General features: G+C 59.3%; 1 protein-coding gene across 1 annotated transcript in view; it reads right to left on the reverse strand.

Annotated features, from left to right (window-relative positions):
* FAM20C (FAM20C golgi associated secretory pathway kinase) overlaps window positions 1-19,210 on the reverse strand; it is a 36,264-nt gene that overhangs the window by 8,532 nt on the left and 8,522 nt on the right. Inside the window, exons 3-5 of the mRNA XM_032872861.1 lie at window positions 16,845-16,923; window positions 5,211-5,303; window positions 4,395-4,510 (exon numbers count right to left, since the gene is read on the reverse strand). Coding sequence (XP_032728752.1) covers window positions 4,395-4,510; window positions 5,211-5,303; window positions 16,845-16,923 — 288 coding nt within the window. The remainder of the gene's footprint in view (window positions 1-4,394; window positions 4,511-5,210; window positions 5,304-16,844; window positions 16,924-19,210) is intronic.

A 19,210-nucleotide genomic window follows, 5' to 3' on the forward strand; every position in this document is an offset into this window, starting at 1 on the left:
CCGTCCACGTCATCTGTCTGACAGGCCCCCGTCCACACTGTCCACCTGTCTGCACTGTCTGTCCGATAGGCCCCTGTCCACACCATCCACCCAATGGGCTAGGCCCAGTCCACACCGTCCACCTGACCAGCCAAGCTCACTGACTTTCTCCCACTGGATCTCACAAATCAGTGCTGCCCGTGGTACAAACGCTAAGGCCCAGAGAGGGGGGCTGACCTGCCCGAGGCCACACAGCTTGGGGAGCTGGCACTAGGATCTTGGACTGACACCTACTGAAATTCTAGAGTCCGTGCTCCGTGGCTTAAAAGAAGCATTCTCCCCATGAAAAAAGTATAACGCTCCTGGCGGGAGAGAAATCTTGCCAGTCTCAGCTCTGACAAGGGTCTAGCACGCAGCCCACACGAAGAACTCCTACGACCCACTAAGATAAATAGCCCCGCTCGTAAATGGGCCAAGGAGTTCTGCAGATTTTCCCCCCAAGAAACTATAGAAACAGCCAACATGGACATGACCCCATCTTGGTCATTAGGGGAGTGCCGTGGGGACCACAGTGAGACCCGTTTCCTACGCCCCCAGCCAGTTTCAGTAGGGAGAACAGACACTAAGGGGTATCGCTGAGGGCGTGGGGACATGGGAGCTGCTTCAGTGCCACTGGGCTGGACACGGTGTGGCTGCTGTGGAAGCCAGGCTGGTGGCTTGTCTGAAAGCTGGTGCGGAAGGACCCACCACAGAGCAATGCTGCCTTCGAGGGAAGTGAGCACACGTGCATGCCGCGCCCGGCACTGAGGGCCCCACGGCTCTGTTCCCACGGGCCGGGGAGTGCACAGAACCTGCACGTCCCCCCGGGGCTGTCCCACCACAGAACGGGGTACACTGTTTACCCAGGAGGAAGACTCCACCGGGGACAATCCATGCGAACGTGACACTTGGTGACAGAAGCCACATGCTGTCGCATTGTGTGTGTGAAACGTTCAGACAGGCAAAGGCACACAGAAACCCTGGGGGTTCAGGGGCGGGGGGGCGGGGGGGTGATGGCAAACAGGGGTGAACAGAACGTTCTGGAATGGGTGCTGACGTGGCACGTGGCGAATCCACTAGAAGCCGCAGAACTGCACCCTCCAAAATGATGAACTTCATAAAAAAATGAAGCAGAGGGACGCCTGGGTGGCTCAGTGGGTTAAAGCCTCTGCCTTCGGCTCAGGTCCTGATCTCAGGGTCCTGGGATCAAGCCCCACATCGGGCTCTCGGCTCAGCGGGGAGCCTGCTTCCCTTCCTCTCTCTCTGCCTGCCTCTCTGCCTGCTTGTGATCTCTGTCTGTCAAATAAATAAATAAAAATCTTTAAAAAAAATAAATAAAGTAGAGCAAATGTCACTCAATTTAACCAGGCGATATGGGCATGTTACTTAAAAAACAAGAATAAAATGCCTTGGTCATTTAGTTGCTGCAAAAAGAGGGTGAACATTACGGTAAGGGACTCAGACCGCAGGGAACATGGGGCATTTATAAAGCGTGCATCTCCTGCTGCCTAGTTTGCTGATTTGTTGCCAGACGCCTGGCCAGGTGTCCCCTACTGGTCCAGGACGCCATGGCACTTGTGTGCACACAGTGGTGAGGTTCACGTCCTCGTGGTCAGTGACTGTGCATTTGTGGTGGGTGGGGGAGCCCTCAAGAGCCTGAAATGTGTAGGGACACTGCAATCAGAACGGCGGCCACCACACTGAGGCCCCTTCCCAGCGGTACAAACGGCCAGCTTCCCAGATGAGGGGTCTCCTCTCTGGACCACGCAGGGTCTCTGTAGCTGGTGAGCAGCCATCTGGGGGACACGGGAAGACAGCTCAGGGGCTCCCACTGTGCTGACTGTGCACAGTGAGCCCCCGCCTGCTTCACCGGCCTCTCTGCCTTCCTGGGACCTCGAGATTCCAGAACCAGCGCAGCAAGACAACGTGGGATGGACCCGTCTACCAGCTCTACCACGTTCGTCCACGTCCCACTGACACACCGTAAGCCTCAGGCCAGGTGGCGGCCGCTCCACGTTCAGGAGGGAAACCTTTATCTGATCCCCTGGGCTGGAGCCCTGGGCTCTGCCATCTAAGGGTAGAAGCTTCTGTGAGACGGTTAATGCTCGGAGAGAAAGGCGCGTCGTAAGGGCACAGCATCCTCACCAGAGAGCCAAACCTTGTTCTAAAGGAACAGCCGGGGCGGGGCCCCAAAGGCTTCCCAGGGGTACGACCTTGGTGTGGGGCTTCCCCGCCTCGTGCCTCAGTGTCCCCACCTGACCGAGGGCCCCAGCAGCACATGCTTGTGGGCCGAGTGTTGAATATGGTGACCGGGTGGACACTGTAGTCTAGCAAGCGAGTCAGAGGCTGGCGCAGGGGGGCAGTCATTGGCTCAGCCCTGCACTTGGGCAGAAGTAGGCGAGCAGGAGGAAGGAAGGTGAGCCCTTTTTCATCTCAGTGAGGACAATCGAGGCGGTCGGCCGAGAAAACCTGCCTTCCCCGCACCCCAAGACCAGCTCCTCCAATACCTGACCTCGGGGGAAGACAGGCCAAGGAAGGACCTAGCAAGCAGGTGACTCTGCACCAGAACCCTCCACCCGTGAGGCCTGAGGGTCAAGCTCTCTCCACTTCGCACATGCCCGTCTAGCTCCCGGCCAGCGCCAAGCTCCCCTGCCGGCTGCTGGCACGTTCCCCTTTCCCGACTGACCCCAGACAGAACCAATTGGGGCCCTGGAGGTGGAGGGGATGTCCGCCGGCGATTAACGTCTCCAACATGCACCTGGCTCTCGAGCAAAGCTCTGTGGCAATGTGGCAATGGAGGGTTCTAGAAGGGCAGGCAAAGCACAAAGGCTACCAGTGAGTCTGAACAGATTTCATTTTCTAGAACGGGGTCAAAGCTTGCTCCTGCCACTCTGCTGCTTTAGAGAAAACCATGCATCCCCGCGATTGCCATGTGGCACCTGGGAACATGACAGCTGCGGTGCACGGAATGGCACACTGCCGGAGTGGGACAGGCCCGTGCCGTCACCCGCTCACAATGAGAACCAGCTCCGTGGTTTGTGTCTAAAAAGGAATCCACGAGCCTTCAGCCGCCCCTGTGGGACATCAGTGGTGGGGTTCTGGACGCTGCCGGGTGCACAGCCCCTTCCCTGTGAGCCCCCAGCGAGGCTGCCACGCGCCCGGGCGAGCACCTCTGGACCCAGAGGCAGGTGCCCAAGGGGAGCTCCCTCTGCACCAGGAAAGCAAGATAGAGAAGCTTCTTGGTTTGTTTGTCTTTCTTGACATTCGGACTCCAGCTCCTCCCCTTCATTTGGACAAGTCACTGAGTCCCCTGTGTCCAGGGCCCATCAGCAGACGATGGGATAAGCCAACGCCGTGCGTCCGTCCACAACAACAGGACTCCAACGAGCACACGGGACACCATGCAACGACACGGGGGACTCTCGACATGGTGCCATCGGGCACTAGGAGACAAAGTTACACCCGTGTGCCACCCCCACTTGTGCACAACTGTAGGAAAGGCTCAGTAACCCTCAGAGACAGGGAACAGACCGCATCGTTGGGGAGACGGGGCAGGACGGGACCAGGGAGGATGGACCAGTGCACGGCTTCTCTGCTCATCGAAACTCATGGAACTCTGCCCTTGGCTACTAGTGACGGCGTGTCAGCCATGCCTCCATAGAATCACGCACAAGTGGGGATGAGGAGACAGTGTGCCCCCGCACTCCTGCCTAGGAATCGAATGGGGAACCCTCTAGCGGGTACGTGGTAGAGCCTGGTATGCCGCTGGCACTCACTAACGTGCATCTCCCTTTGCTGTGGTAGCACGGCCCAGAGCCTGCCCACCGTGGGATGACACAGTGCCCAGGGCGCCCTGTGTGTGGGACCTCCGGGCGGGCCCCATCCGTGGGGTGTGGGGGCCACCCACATGGAATGGGGTCGTTTCTGGCTACAGAGACGCTCTCCAGCCTGAGTCGCCACAGCACGACGTGCTCTTGGCAGCTACAGGCCGGCTCTTTCTGCTGGCCCTACACCAGTCCCTCAGAGAGCCTCTGAACTAGTCCAAGACAGAGCCGGAGAGCGGCCGTCTCATGTGGAAGGATGCTGGTGACGGGTAACCTGGGGGTGAGTGTTGGGACATGGTCATGTTTTATCTTAACTCTGAACACTGAGCAACCCCAGAAAGCGTGCACTAGAACCTGCGGAAATGGCTGACAAGGCGTGGCGACACGGCCCGGGGTCCTGTGGCGTGGCCCAGCCCCCAGGGGGGCACCCCTCGCGGGGTCAGGATGCGGGCTGGATCACACAAGAATTCTTCCCAGTTTCTCTCCTCCATCTTGGAAAGGGAAGCAGGCTCGTGGTGACATGTGTGGGAAGCCTGGCGAGGGGCAGCTTACCTGGGGAGATGAAGAAGGTCCTCCATAGCTTCTTGTCCCTCGTCACATCCCGGATCTCCTTCGTCATGTTGACCATCCTGCCGGCCACGGGCGGGACCCGGCGGAAGTCCAGGATCCTGGTGGGAAAGGGATGGAGAGAGGATCTCACCTCCGTGCCCCGGCCAGCTCCGGGCTGGTGTGGAATGAAAACCCCTTTCTCTGCGTTCCGAGGCAGGGTCCCCCACCCCCTGGACTCTGGGAACTGACCCTGGAACCAGGCCCATGACTGCCCCAGAGGGTGCACAGCTCTGGGCAGGCAGGGGGGCTGCTGAGAGGCTTAAGACACGGCCACCCACCACCCCCTGCCCAGCTCCCCAGCAGTGAGAGGCGGCGTGGACCCCGAAAGGGCATTCACATGCGGCCTGGTAGGGCTGTCCTAGGAGATGGGTGATGGGGGGAGCGGGTGCGAAACTCGTGTCCCCTGGTTTCACATGGCCCCAGGGCTGACATCCCGAAACACCCTGCCTTAAAACTCCCAGCACTCATACTCCCTCCCCTGTCTCCCTGGTGGGCCGTGCCTGCCCAGGTCACTGGCTGCTCTGGGTCCTCTCCCGCCCGGCACCGTCCTTGGTGTGGGGTGCACAGCATGACTGTCTGGGTTAGGCCATCACAGGGCAGACCCCACCTCTGTGCTGCAGGGGAATGGTTACCAGCACGGCCTGCCTCAGTTTCTACTCTGCACGACGGGGTAATGAGAGGACCCTCCCGGCGGGCTGTTGGGGGGACGGCCCCCTGACGTACGGCGCTTGGACCCAGGGTGCAGGCGGGAGGGCTCACCTGTCCAGGTGGAAGGCAGCGATCTCCGCATTGTGCCTCTCATAATCCGAGAAATAAAAGAAGTCAGGGGGCGTCTCCTGCTCCCTCGTTTGCCTAGAGAAAACGGGACGAAACAAAAGGTTGATCACTGTCAAAACCCTCCAGCAGGCGGGTTCTTGTGCGGCCAGCGAAAACAGGCTGTCACGCTTCCAAGAGTGCTGTGAGCCCGCTGTCCAAGTCATCCTTGAAGACCAACTTGTATAAACACACAACTACGTAAGTCAGCCTAAAAAAGCAATAAACGTTGAAACCTCATCACTTCCCGCTTATTTTACGACACCCTACTGAGTGCTCTTGGGGCCGCTGACACCTGTCGCCTCTGCAGGTGCCAACAGCATAGAGTGAGGGGACGCGTGTCCCCCACACCAGCTTGAAATCAGCCAGCGAGAAAGTGTCTGGACTCCGGGATGGGGATGGGCCAACTCTTCCGGCCAGGCTTGCCCTTAGCAAGGAGCAGGCTACTAAACACTGCGCAGCCCCCCACCCACCAGGTCCCCACCGCCAGCCAGACGCGGGCTCTCCAGGAAGGCGGAGGCTGAAGGCAGCCCCTGGCTCCCAAGCCCAGGGAGCCGGGGCAGCCAGGAATCACCTCACACAGAATGAGGGGACTTTCCTGGGGTGTGAGCTGGGAGCCAGATTCAGGCTGCACAGATGCTCCCTCAGCCCACCCTCAGCCATCTAGCAGTCCACCTGCCCAGACAGCACCCGCCTACGAGGGTTCAAGGGAGGGTCTCTTGGCGCCACTTCTGAGCCCTACAGGAGGTGATCCATTTTCCAAAGTTCTATCAGGGCCCCCGCTGGTTAGGACCACAGTCAGCTCCCTCTGCCCCTTCCCCTTCTCCTGAGCTTGAGGGAGCACCATCTGCTGTCTTCTGCTCTCCCACACCCACTGCCTTTGCTCAACTGTTCCACCTTCCTGGAACTGTGTTCCCCTTGTGTCTCCCAGTGGATAAGTCAGCATTCCCAACTGTGTGTCCCACCTGCCCAGGGACTTGTAGCACAAAAGGAGTCCTCAGAGAGGTTGGAGTTTGGGTAACATGCATACTGGAGCACCCTCTGGGGCCTCAACAGTGCCCAGTAGCACCGTAAAGGCCTCGACAAGACCTGCAGCTATATACTGACTACAGTAACCCATTTTGTTCAAACCACATTATCACACTGAACTTTCGAGAACTGCTGGTTGGCCCCATTTCTGGCTCCTGCTCAAAGGCAAACTCTTTCATACTACTTTTCCTGATGCCACAGCAAAGATGTCCAGGCTCATCCTGGACCCTCCTGGACTGGCAAGCAGACAGGAAGGCTCTGTCTAGAGCAATGCTGTGTGCTCCAGCCCACGATGGCCCACCACAAACCCAGAGCCCGGCCCCAGCCGCTGCCCCACGCCCCTGTAGCACGTTGGGGGTGGGGGGTGGTGAGCACAGCCGGGTCTCTCAGGTTGGCTCTGTGTGCAGCCCTGGCATGACCCATGACCTCCCCGCCTCCAGGTCTCCCCCTCAGGAGACAAACGAACTCTAGGACCCACTTGAGTCTGACATCTATGCCCCACAGTGAGCTGCAGACAGCCCCTCCCTCAGGATTAACATGTGGCCCTCTGCCCTGGCCACCGGACAGGACTCTCTGGAAGGAGGAATATCATTCTGTAAACACAGGTACTTAGCAGACACCCGAGCAGCAGGGACCCATGGCGACAGCAAGTGCTGGACCTCAGCAATCCGGGGATGTGCAAAATCGTGTCAGGGCAAACACGCCCCCAGCACAAAATCCAGGTGTGTTCTGTGCCCCTGCCTGCACCTGTGGGGGCAGTGTCCACAGGAGGCACCTTCCAGGCTGGGCCAGGGATGGAGCTCAGCCTTGACCTGGTAAGGATTTACCAAGTGCCAGGGACCCTCCCCGCTCTGCAAACACAGGATGGGGACAACCAAGGGCCTCACATGGGACGCAGCCCACAAGATGGGGGCTTGAATGATGCCCACTCAGGCCCTGCGGCTGGCCTTGCTGGGCAGCACAGACCTCCCCACCTTGTGGGCTCAGCTATCCTTGCGGACCTCCCCACCTTGCGGGTACTGTCCTGCGGGGCTGAGCCTGCTTCTTGATGCGGCCTCTGTCCCCGGCCCCTGCCCGGCGCTGTCCAAGCACGTTCCGTGGGGACAAGCATGTTCTCCATCTCACCAGCCCACATGCGGCCACAAGGCACTCGAAAGATGCCCAAGTGTGTGCTCCGTTTTGACTGAACGCGAAGAGGTTGGCCTGGCTCTGGCCACTGTCTTGGGCAGGCGGCTTGAGCGGATGAGGCCTTTCTAGTGCCTCTGTCCCTCTGTGTGTGTCTGTCCTCACCTGAGTAGGACACTGGGCCCAGATCCTTCTCTGCTGGCCCGTCTCTCTGGCTTGGTCTCTCCAGGGCCATGTGCATGCACTTGACCCCGGGGGACCCCTGATGTGGCTCTGCCTGCTCTGTAGGTTGGACATTCCTTCCTCCACCTTCTCAGCCAGGTCTATCTGTGGCCACCGCCTCCAGGAAGGCACTCTGGAGTAGTTCTGTCCTTTCAAAGGCCTCTCCCTATCTATGCCTGGGTGGCCCCACAGGGCCACCGATACAGGGCACCCAGTATCCACATCCCCGTCCCCCCAGCTGCCCCACAGAAGAGGCGTGTCCCCAGGCCCAGCTCTATATCTTAATGGGGGAGTGGGAACAGCTGCTTCTTGGGGTTCTGTGGGCGGAGGTCCACTGCCAGCTGTCAGTGTGGGGACACGCACACTAGTAACTGGGGTCCTCAGGCCCAGCCGGGCACACACCTGTAGGGCCCCCAGAGCCTTGTCTTCATAGGTGGGCCACTGAGACCCAGGGAGCGGTGGGCTCAGTGACGACGCTGAGAGTCACTGTGGGTGGGGCCTGCTGCAGGCCACATGCGCACACGTGCACAGACATGCACACACAAGTGTGGGCCCCCGCACCAGCGCAGGCCGTCAGAAAGGTCTCAGAGAGAACTAGGACCCTGTCCACTGCCTTTTCTCCGGCACAGCCAGCCTCCCACAAAGAAGCCTCTGGGGGCGGGAATCAATCTTTCCATTTCCTTGTGGGGGAAGAGACTCCAGGCTCAAGCCGGAGAAACGGGACTGGCCCATCCCACCGCCCCCTGCCCTACTCCTGGCCTAGAGGCAGGCAGGCCGTTGGGGGCAGCCCCACCGCACACTCTGTGGCTGGATCTCGGCTCCCGAATGCTCAGCCCCACGGCCTCCTGGCCAGATCAGCCTGCCGAAGGCCCCTGCAGGAGGGAAGCAGAGGGAGCAGCCCCCAGGTGGCAGGGGTGGGGGAAGCAGGCAGCCCCAGGGTGCTGGCCAGGCTCACCCCAACACACGCCTCATCTCCCCATCTCCTTAGTGCCTACTCCCTACGCCGACTATTGCCACCAGACACCTCCTGGACCCCTCCTCAGCTCTGCCCTCCTCTCTCCTCACCCCTGCCTCCTCCAGCATCAACAAACCTCTCCCAGACCCAGAACCCAGGACTTCTCCACCTCTGCACCTTTCCTGTGCGGGGCTCTGCACCTGGACTTGCTTCCCCCATGCTCCCCAAGATCGGCCTCAGCCCCACGGGCTTTCCCCGGGCAGCCTGGCAGGGCCTCCCTGGCTGGGGCCTTCTGCAGAGGAACAGGGCACTGCTGCCTTAGATTACGGTCTGCAGGGCCTGGGGCAGGAGTGCCGGGCCGCGTGGCTGCTTCAGAGCAGGTGGACGATAAACAAAGGAACGGGTAGAGGAAGGACAGGGAATGGGCACAAATCGGTCTGCGGCCCCGAGCTCTCCCCACCCCCACGTCTTCAGTTTCTACCTTCATCACGATCACCACCACCAGCACCACGTGCAGTGGCGTTAGCCGTGAGGCTAACGAGGGAGCACTTCTCTTTGCCAACTCTGGCTTTTGCTTCCTTCTCCCTCATGCCAGCCCACCCCTCCGATCAGGTGGCTCTGGGCCCTGCCGCTCCAGAAAGAGCCAAGCCCAGAGGCTCTGTGACCAGGTTCCACAATAGTTCCTGGTTCCCTCATGTCTCCCACCTCAGGGCTTTCCAGCGACCTGTGCGCCCCAGCTGTTCACACCAGGAGCAGCTCTGTCTCCCGCCCCGAGGCCACATACAGGCCTCGGCCTGGCGGTCTTAGCTTCCCAATGCCCCTCCCCAAAACGACCCGGAAGGGTGGAGAAGTGGAGATGAAGTGCTCTTTGTGTGCTCGGTGCCCGTCTCCCCTCCTGGAGGCTCCGAGGTGCTCCCGGGGCCTCTGTGTTCTTTGGGCGCATCTCCAGATGTGTGACATGCCTGTGAGTGGCTTTAAGGCTCCTTCTTGTGCTGTAAGCAACTTGGGAAGTTACCCGCTTAACCAGTGCTGGTAAGGATGGAGCAGGGAACTCAGGAGACCCCTGAAGGGGAGGGTGGGCTCCAGCGTGGGCCTCCCCGCTTGCTTGTTGCAGACACTGTGCCTGTGGGCCTGAGCGAAGGGCTAGGTCAGCCCATGCAGACCCGGCTCCCCAAGGCCACCGGGGGTGCTGAGGGACTGTGCTCGGCCCCGACCCTCAGCTTCCCCAGCCTGGGAGGGGGTTCCGTGCTCTGGGCGTGGCTAGCGGACCCCGCTCCTGTCCTCAGAGTGGTCAGGACTCCCACACACGGGGGAGCTTGAAGTAGGAACAATGGCCAGAAGAGGCACAGGACGGGCAGGTGGGGCGCTCAGGGAGGACGAGGCTGGCTCCCTGCTGGTCTTCCTGCTGAGCGTCCGTGCCCAGATCAACAAGGGGAGTGGAAATCTACCAGCTCTGCACCCCTGGTGACACAGGGAGGCGCGCGGGGTCCACTCAGCTGGTTGCCACCTGCATGGTCGGTTGCTGAGACACGGGCCATCAGCAGAACTCCTGCAGGGAGCCCCGACCAGCCAGAGAGGAGAACTTGGGGGGTCTGAGAGCTGGGGGCAGGGGGCACGGGGGACTCTCCTCAGGCCCAGGCCACGGAGCAGGGGACAGCATGGGGGCATCTGTGTGGAGCGGGGACCGGGAGGAGATGGGACATGGTGCCCTTGGTGGCGAGGTCCGCCCGCTTCCTGCCACATCCTGGGTGGTACTGGAGAGCTGAAGGGGCTGCGGCCGACTGGCCTTTTAGGGAAAACCCTTTGGAAAAGTACTGAGCTCGCTGCACGGGGCGGGAGATTGCACTCAGCTGAACCCAGTTACCCGTCAGCCTCTCCTTCCTCCAGGTGTCGTGGAGGAAGCAGCCGGGTGCAGGGCAGATGAAGGGCGTGGCCTGCCTGGGGCACCGGACTTCTTCCTGGAGTGTGGGGCATGGAAATGTGGAAAGAAGATGCTATCAGACACCCCGGGGTTGGCTGGGCACCCAGAGCGTGTGCCTGCCCTGGCAAGGGGTGGGGAGACCGGGCTGAGGACGAGCGTTTCCTAGAACACTGGGTACCTGGGAGCACAGAGCCAGCAAGTCGCCGTCCTTTCCTGCGGACTGAGAGGGCTGGGCGGTGGGGGGGGTGGGGGGGGTGGGCGGCAGCCTCTCCAACGGGCCCAGGGGCAGGAGGAGCCTCCCAGTCTGGTCAAGGTCAGAGTGAGCCCCCTACCCCGCCCTGCCCCAGCCTTGGGCAGGCCTGAGCATCGGGGAAATGGAAAAGCGTACACTCACTTTCCTCGGAAAACAGCGGCTGAGGAATCAGGCCCAAACCACAGCCAAGCGCACAGTTTCAGGGAAAAACCCTGGCAGCAGCGACGGAGGGTCAGGGCGGAAAGACGAGCTGAGCCTGGCAAATTCAGGAGGCCTGGATCCCGGGAAGGTCTCGGTCCTGCTCTCTAGGAAGTTCCCAAAACCTCACACCTCCAGCCGGGAAGATGAGCGCACTGGGCCCCACGGGCCACGAGAAAGCAGGCAGTGGAGGCAGCCTCCAGGGGTACTCAGAGCACCCTACACCAGGCCTGCTAAACCTGGCAAGAGGCTGCTCAGAGCCAGTTTTGGGGACCTCCCACACTTCCACATTCCTTCTCTCCCCGTCTCCAGGGCTGACCACACCCAAACTCTGCCCTTTGCTGGGAAGGAAGCACCATAAAGCTGATCATGCATTTTTATACTTAAGTGAGAATGACCGCTATGTTGGACTCTCCCAGGAAATCTCTGGTCTGAATTTCCTTAAAGGGCAGAAGGAACTTTGCAGATGGAATTACGTCCGGGATCTAGAGATGGGGAGACGATCCTGTACCGTCTGGGGTGGAGGGTGGGTAATGTCATCTGGAGGGTCCTTATAAGAAGGAAGCAGAGGGAGGTCTAATGGCTGAAAAGGCCACAGTGGTGGCTTCAAAGAGAGGCTCTGGGAGACACTCTGTTTCCTCCCCTCCTCCAGCTTCAAGAGGCTGCCTGCCTTCCTTTGCAATGAAACACACGGTCTCCCAGAGCCTCCAGAAGGAACACAGCTGGCAGATCCCGTTGAGATCTGTGACCTCCAAGCCTGAAGGAGGACCATTCATGTGGCTTCATGCCCCTGCATTTGCGGTAACCTGCCGCAGAAGCACAGGGAACTGATTCGGAACCTTTGGCAGCCCCGAAGCAGCAGGAAGGACATGGGATTTAGCAACCTTGGAACGGTTATGAAATCCGGTCCGTTTCCTCAGATCTGGTCATGCCATCCCCGCGATATTTCTGAGACTTTGAGGAACTGACGCAGAACATTTGGGGAGAAGGTGCCTCTGTTTTCCCAGAAGCCAAAGAGAGGCGGAATCCAGTAAGTAACAGGCGAGTCCCACCCCCCCTCCCCCAGGCTCCCATCTCCGTCCCCATTTTGACAAGGAAGTCTGAGGTCAGCAAAGAGGAAAAGGCAGGTGCAGAATCACACAGGTAGAAATGGCCGGTGCTGGGTTCTTTCTTCAGGGATCCCCCAAGGTCAGACACGGCTCTAGCTCCGGGTACTGGGACGGCCCCAGGGGCCCGGAGCCAGTCGGGTGCCCCGCTCCCTTGGGGACTTGGGGAGGCTGTGTGCAGGCTTGGAGGTCTGGCTGCAGGAACAGTCCCCTGGGCCCCAGAAAGGTCCTGGCTCCCAACAGCTGTGACTTCCACGCTCAAGTTCGCCCTCAACACTGCAGAACCCCTCCCTTCCTCCTTTACAAGCAGGCTCCCCACCCCCGCCCAGTTCCCCCGTCACTATTAACATCTCAGTGTTCTTTAAGTTGTGGGAAAACAGAAAGCTTGGGCTTGGTTAAAAATAGAGGAAATTCGCAGCTTTTTACCAAAGCCTGCGGGGGAGGCAAAGCCAACCGTATCCAGCTCCTACTATGAGCTAAGCTGTGTGTGCGGAGTCACTCCCTCCACCTTCATGACAGCCTGCGAAGTGTCCTTGTCCCCCCCAGATCCCAGCCAGTCAGAGAGGTCTCAGCCTGCAAGCGGGAGGCCTGGTTCAGGCTGTGCACTCGGGTCCACAGGCCTGAATCAACCCCATGGCGCCCCAGAAAGACTCTGACGTGGGAGGCTGCATGGGGTGTGGGCTGGGCCCCATTCTCTCCACTGACGCCTGAGAACAGCTGGTGGAGAGGGGTCGGCCTGCCCTGCGTGGCCTCTCCAGGCTGGCCGGAAGCAGGTGCGCCCACAGCCCCCTCGGAGCAGTGTGGCAGGGGAGGCGGCTCAGGGGAGATGCCTCAGGAAGCAGCGACGACCCGTGGTCCTTCCCCCTCGCTGCTGCCGCAGCCACCACCACACCTCTGGGCTGACGGAGAGGGAAGGAGGCATGCGGTCCCGGGAGGGGTGGGGGGAGCTGAACGCTGGCCCGGTCAGTGGGTGCCACATGGCAAGCACGGGGACTGAGACCAGGCAAACGTAGAGCCAGAACAGAAGCGACAGCCAACTGCCAGGTCGGACTCTGGGGGAGGGTCCCCTGGGGGACTGCTCGGGGCACAGACAGCTGTCACACAGCTGTTTCAGGCATCTTAAGGGCCCCCTGAGATCCCTGCAGATGGGAAACTGAGGCCCAGACAGTTTGTGTATCAGGAAACTTTGTGTATCAGGAAATAGCACTGCCCGCCAAACCCTGCAGGACAGAAGCAGAGAGAAGGGAACGCCCGGGAGGAGCTCCCAGGAAGCCCATCTGCAGGTGTCCGGGCAAGCACCCTCAGCGGGAAACACGTGTGTCCGTGCCGGCACACATGGCAGGCCGCCATGGCTCCTGTGTACCGGGCCCCCTGCTCATCAGGGCTCCCCACCAACACCCTCCCCAGATGAGGACCTAGTGTGGCTGCTTGGGTGACCGCCAACCCCCAGGACCTCCTGCCTAAGGGGATCCCATCCAGGGCACATCCACAAGCACGACCCACCAGTGTCTCTTCCCTGATCACCAGGAACAACGCGGCTCATGTCACTCCTGCTCGCCCTGAGGGCACCCCATGGCACCCCAACACACCTAGGATCACGATTTCCCCCCCACCTGCTGCCACCCAAGTCCCACTTCTCACCATCTGTCCACTGTGATGAGAGTTGGCAGAACTTGAAGGAGCCTGTGTTGGTGCCCCAGGCCCTTTGCATGTAACTGTTATCCCTGGAAGGCTCTGACCATTGACTATCTACTCTAAAGGACAGACTCGGCCCCACTCACAGGCTGAGGCAGGAGCTGGCCAGCGGCGGGTGTTGGGACAAATCAGCCCGTCACCCGACTGTGTACAGAGCTTTATGGAGCAGTCCCATCACCACCTCCCTGCTCCCCTCTTACAAGGACACACAAGGCTGCATTCAGGAGCCAGCCGGCTAAGCCAGGTTCCCGGGACCAGGGTCCGATATCCTGGGGGCCCCGGTTCCCATTTCCAGGGATAACTTCGGGGAGGCAAAGCACCAGACAAGGTGAACGCTTTCCCTTTTCCTCCTGAACACAGCAGATCCCTGACTCACCAAATGAAGGCACAGAAGCAAAAATTAGCCTTTCCATCCTGGGTAATTTTCCCATCACTCACACAGCAGAAAACAACCACCTTGCCATCAAGGAGATATATTAAGCTGTTTAATATCAGGTTTTCGGCTGGCGGATGTTCTAGAAGGGGAGAGAGAGAGGCCTGTCCCTGGCAGCTACTTTAGCATGACCTTTCAGCTGTAAGGCCCACTGAGTATTTCCTGCTAATTCTGGCCCCGTGTGGGTGTGGGGGGTCTGTCTGTTTAGTAAAACACGCTCATCGTATTCAGATCCTCTGGCACATGTCCGTCCATCCAGACTCTCTGGATCTGACCAATGTTGTTGGAGCTGCAGCAGCCTCTGTGGGGCTCTGTGGCAGCAAAGGGGGCATGGCCACTCCCCCCATCAGTGCTCACCACACCCGTGGCACATGCACGCCAGAGAAACTTTGAGAGTGAGGGCCACAGAAAGGCCCAGAAGAGTGGGGAGACCCTGGTAGAGTCGTCACGGGGCTGGGGGACCCTGTGTAACACACGCTGAGCAGAAGACACACTCACATGCCCTCAGCCCTGGAAAGCACACCTGTTCCACAAGAATCTGGAGGTGTGAAGCTTACAACAAGAACCTAGGCCAGTCGTGAAGACACGGGGTGCACCGGCCTCTGCGGGGCCTGTTGGAAACTGCTGCCGCCGTCCGTGAACACTGTCCCTGCCGCTGGTACTGGTAGCCCACGCAGGTCATCCCACGGGGGGATGTGAGCATCGAGCAACCCGGAAGCAGCCCTTCTGCCTCAGCCCCCCTGTGAGAGGCCGCAGCCTCCCAACGGTCTCCCCTCAACAGTGGGGCCAAAACCACAAAGAAGCCCAAGGAAGCTGGAAAGTTCCACGAAGAGCCCATGCCTGTCCCAGGCCTCGTTTCCTTCCAGAATGTTCCACGAGGAACCCCACACCCAGCCCTAGGTTGCATACCCTCCAGTTGTGTGGACCCCGCCCCAATCATCCCTCCTGAGGAGGGCTGGTTGACCACACTCCTGCATCCAGCCGTCTTCCTGAGACCGCCAAGCCCATCGCAGCTCCCTTTTCTCTACCAGTTCTCCTGGAGGAGATGGGAACCACCCTTTCTGCATAGACAAGGGGAAGGAGGTGCCTGTGCTCACGGACCCCTGACAGCAGAAGGGGTGGCTTCACCACACCCTGGCGTCGGGCATCTGTCCCAGATCCCCACAGTCCTGGGCTTCCAACCTGCCCGGCTGTCCTTCCTCTTGCCTGTGTGAATGATGTTCTCACCCCCACCTGCTCCAGACTCCAGGCAGCCCCAATCCCAGACAGGATCCTCAGGGAAGACCCTGGCAGGACGTTGGTCCCAAGGAAAGGGAGCAAGAGTCCCAGAAACACCCTGGACCCAAGATCATACCTTCGGTCACAAGTTACCAACTCGCAGTTGTATTCTGTGTGGTCTCCAAGGCATTTGGGATGCTTCTCCATTAGTTACCACCATTTTTGAAATTTGAAAGTTAAGCAGAAAAAGAGAGCCATTATTAGGAAAAGACAGCTTATCCTAAAAATTGCATATCAGGACAGATGGCCAAGATCTGGTGAACACAGGCAGCTGCCCCTTCCGGTGGAGTCCGTGCCGGGCAGATCGCCGCCCCCCTGCCAGCGGGCTCACACAACTTGCATGGTCCTTGTGGGCACTGGACCCACACTTTAAATGCAATGAACTCCCTCTAGCCACCACACAAATGGCTTTGTTGGGCCTCCCAGGAGACGGAGGAGCAACCTGGGCCCCAATGGGATACCCAAGCCCCGGCATCATCAGGATGGGTCATCAAGAACATGGATGCTGGGTGGCTCAGTGGGTTAAGCCTCTGCCTTAGGCTCAGGTCATCATCTCAGGGTCCTGGGATCGAGCCCCACATCAGGCTCTCTGCTCATCAGGGAGCCTGCTTCTCTCTCTCTCTCTGTCTACTTACTTGTAACCTCTCTGTCAAATAAATAAATAAAATCTTTAAAAAAAAAAAAGAACATGGATGCTCCTCGTGAATTTTCTTGAGGTGGCCTGGCTTTCAAATACTCCTCCACCAGGAACAGATTTTCATATGCCACTGAGGGCCTTAATTATTTTGGTAGCATGGTCTCTATTTTATGCAACAGGAAACTACAGTCAGTGAGGGGGTGGTGGTCAATCCAGCTCCTGCTAGTTTTATAAATAAAGCTTTACTGACAGATAGCCATTGTTCGGCTGCTTCTGGGCTCGGACAGCAGACCCAATGAGCTGAGAAACAGACCATATGGCCTACAAGACTTAAAATACCTATCGGCGGGCCTTTTATAGAGAAAGTCGCCTGATCTCTGAGCCATGCAGGAGAGGCCAAAGTCACCTTCTTTAGGAGCATTCTTTGGTGTCCGTATTTGGGTTCCTTGTTTACAACACTAAAGCTCACCGGGGTAGGAATGATCTGATGAGGGTGGGGAAGGGGAGGACTGGGGATACCAGGGAGAGGAGGGACTGAGGGGGCCGGACCCCTGGATTGCTCACTTGCCTCGATGGAGAGAAAGCCCAGAGCAGTCCCCCACAGTTCAGCCCACAACACCTCTGGGAGGAAACGCTGCATTTTCCGCCAGAAACCTGGTGCCGCTCCCTCCAGCACAGACCCGTCTCAGCACCCGGCACCCCCGTCCCAACTGGTCCCCAGCACTTACTTCATGGGTTTGAACAGCGCCTGTCCATAATTCTGGAATGTCATGATGAGTTTGAGCTGCGTGCCCCCCGACTTCATGGCTGCAAGGGAGAGGGAAAGAGACACGGGGTCACTTGCTGCGTGCAGACTCCCCCCTCTGTGGGCAAGTGAGACCAGCTCCCACCCTGGTCCCATGGCCCCACCTGGGCCTCTGGGTGTGGCTGAGGGCCCCCATGTTGCCTGGGAAGTTTGGGGTTTCCTGCAATGATGCGGATACACACTCCCACCTGACATCAGGTGCTGGGGCAGAATCTCTCAGACGGTCTGAGCCACAGCCAGAGGGCGGCTTCCGGGAAGGTTGGCCAAGTACATGCACCCACCAGCAACACCTCCCCTGCCCAGACATCTGCATGACCTACTCACCCACCTGCCCCCCCCAACACCACTGCTTGCCCAGTCTGAGTTTCTGGGGTTCTACAGGAAGCCTGAGTGGGGTTAGTCTGAGGAGACCAAAGACCCCACTCATCACAGGGGGCTCCACATGGATGCTATGGGGGGTGGATGGCTCCAGAAGCATCATGGTGGCTTCTCACCTGCCACACCAGCTTAGAGGCTAAAGAATTCCTGAAAATGCCTGCTCTTCCCCAGACTGTGGCTCTCCTTTATGCTGATGGAGCTGAAGGAAGGAGCACACTCAAGGGTTTCCATGAGCTGTGGGGTGAGAGGCCGGGCCTGGCCTGTGGCCCCCTCAGGAGCTGAGCTGGCTCGCCCGCCGCACCTCCGCGTGGTGAGGGCCCCAGACCATGGGAAACGGGCCACATGGCCTGTTGCCTCCACACCAGGCACCAGCTGTGCCACTATTGCCAGAGGAACAAGGGACAGGCAAGGTATCCCCACCAGAGTCTGCACCCGTGTGGCAGGACAGACTGTAAAGTGTAAACATGGAGATGACCTCATTCTTCTGTGCAAGAGGGCAACAGGCTTGAGGGGCCCTCGGAAAGGCCTCTCTGGGGAGGTGACACTTACTCTGCTCTCAGCGAGGAGAGAGGCTGGCCTGAACACACAGGATTTGAAGAAGGAGGGAGCCAGGTGCATTCACAGCCTGGAGGAAGGTCCCGAGATCCACCCGGCCCAGCGGGTAGGAAGGAAGTGGGTCCTTCCCACAGGGAGGGAGTGGTTGGCGCTGGGCAGCAGAACGGCCAGGAACCAGGCCCATGCTGTCCCCCACCACAGAGGGGGCTGGCTGCAAGGGTGGAAGGTGGAAGCCGGGGGAAGGAGGCTAAGGCAGCCAGAGCGGACACCAGTGGCTTGGATGGCAGAGATGGGGGAAATGGAAAAATTAAAGAAATACCAGGGGGTCCAAGGAACCATGTGGGAGTAGGTGTGGGGTGTGGAGGGAAGAGGGGAACCTAGGTTGACTCTGGGACTCCAGCCGGAGCAGTGACGGATGGGGAGGAACGTGCATGGAGGTGAAGATCGAGGCCAGGCGAGTAGCGATGAGTGAAGGGCGCCATGCTGGGGGAGCCTCATGGCGGTGGGTGCCTGCCCAGCCCCCTTCATGGCGCCATGGTGAATGTCAAGACATGTAAGGATAATGCATGACTTGATCTGTCAGTTCTACAGGTTGACCATATGCAGCATGAGCAAGCGGAGCTGGGGTGGGGGGACAATCACATTTACCTCGAGCGGCTGCCACCACCAGCAAGTGGGTAATGCTCGTGAAGCATCCAAAATGGGGCATGGGGCAGGGCCCATGGCCTGTTCAAGACTGTCACGGGACTGCAAAGGAGGACCAGGCGCCCTGAGCTCCCTGAGCATCCTGGGTGGCTCTCGTGGCCTCTGGGAGGGCCAAGGCCCAGCTCCACTCCTGGGCTCCCGACCCAGCCACTTGCTCATTCCTTCCTCTGCAACGTCTGTGGCTGGGACAGCCTGGCTGCCTCTGACGCGCCCTGGTCTCGGGGTCCAACAGGTGGAGCTGAGGGCACCGTTGCCCCAGACCAGTGTGTGACTTGGGTCTGTGGGAGGCTCTTGCAGCCTCAGAAAACAACCCCCCCCGACAAATTCCACTTCGCTCCAGAACACTGGAAATAAGGTAAAAATGCGCAGCCCTAGGGGGCAGAAGTACAATGCACGGGGAATCCCACGGAGGGAATGCTATGTAGCCCTCATAACGGTACCAGAGACTCTCGAACAATGTGGCAAACTCCTCATTATCTTATTATTAAGCAGAGCAGCTTAGGAAGTGTGTGTGCTGTGTGAGCTGCCTTTTTTGGAAGGTGTGTAGTAAGCGTGTGAGAAAATCTGGACGCCCAGGTAAGAAGCCCCAGTCCCAGCCCAGTGCTCACCCGCCACGGGCAGAACCACAGAGGGTTCTAATTTCCTTTTTTC

This window comes from Lontra canadensis, unplaced genomic scaffold (genome assembly GCF_010015895.1).
Source record: "Lontra canadensis isolate GAN:19392208 unplaced genomic scaffold, GSC_riverotter_1.0 scaffold45, whole genome shotgun sequence".
Taxonomy (NCBI): Eukaryota; Metazoa; Chordata; class Mammalia; order Carnivora; family Mustelidae; genus Lontra; species Lontra canadensis.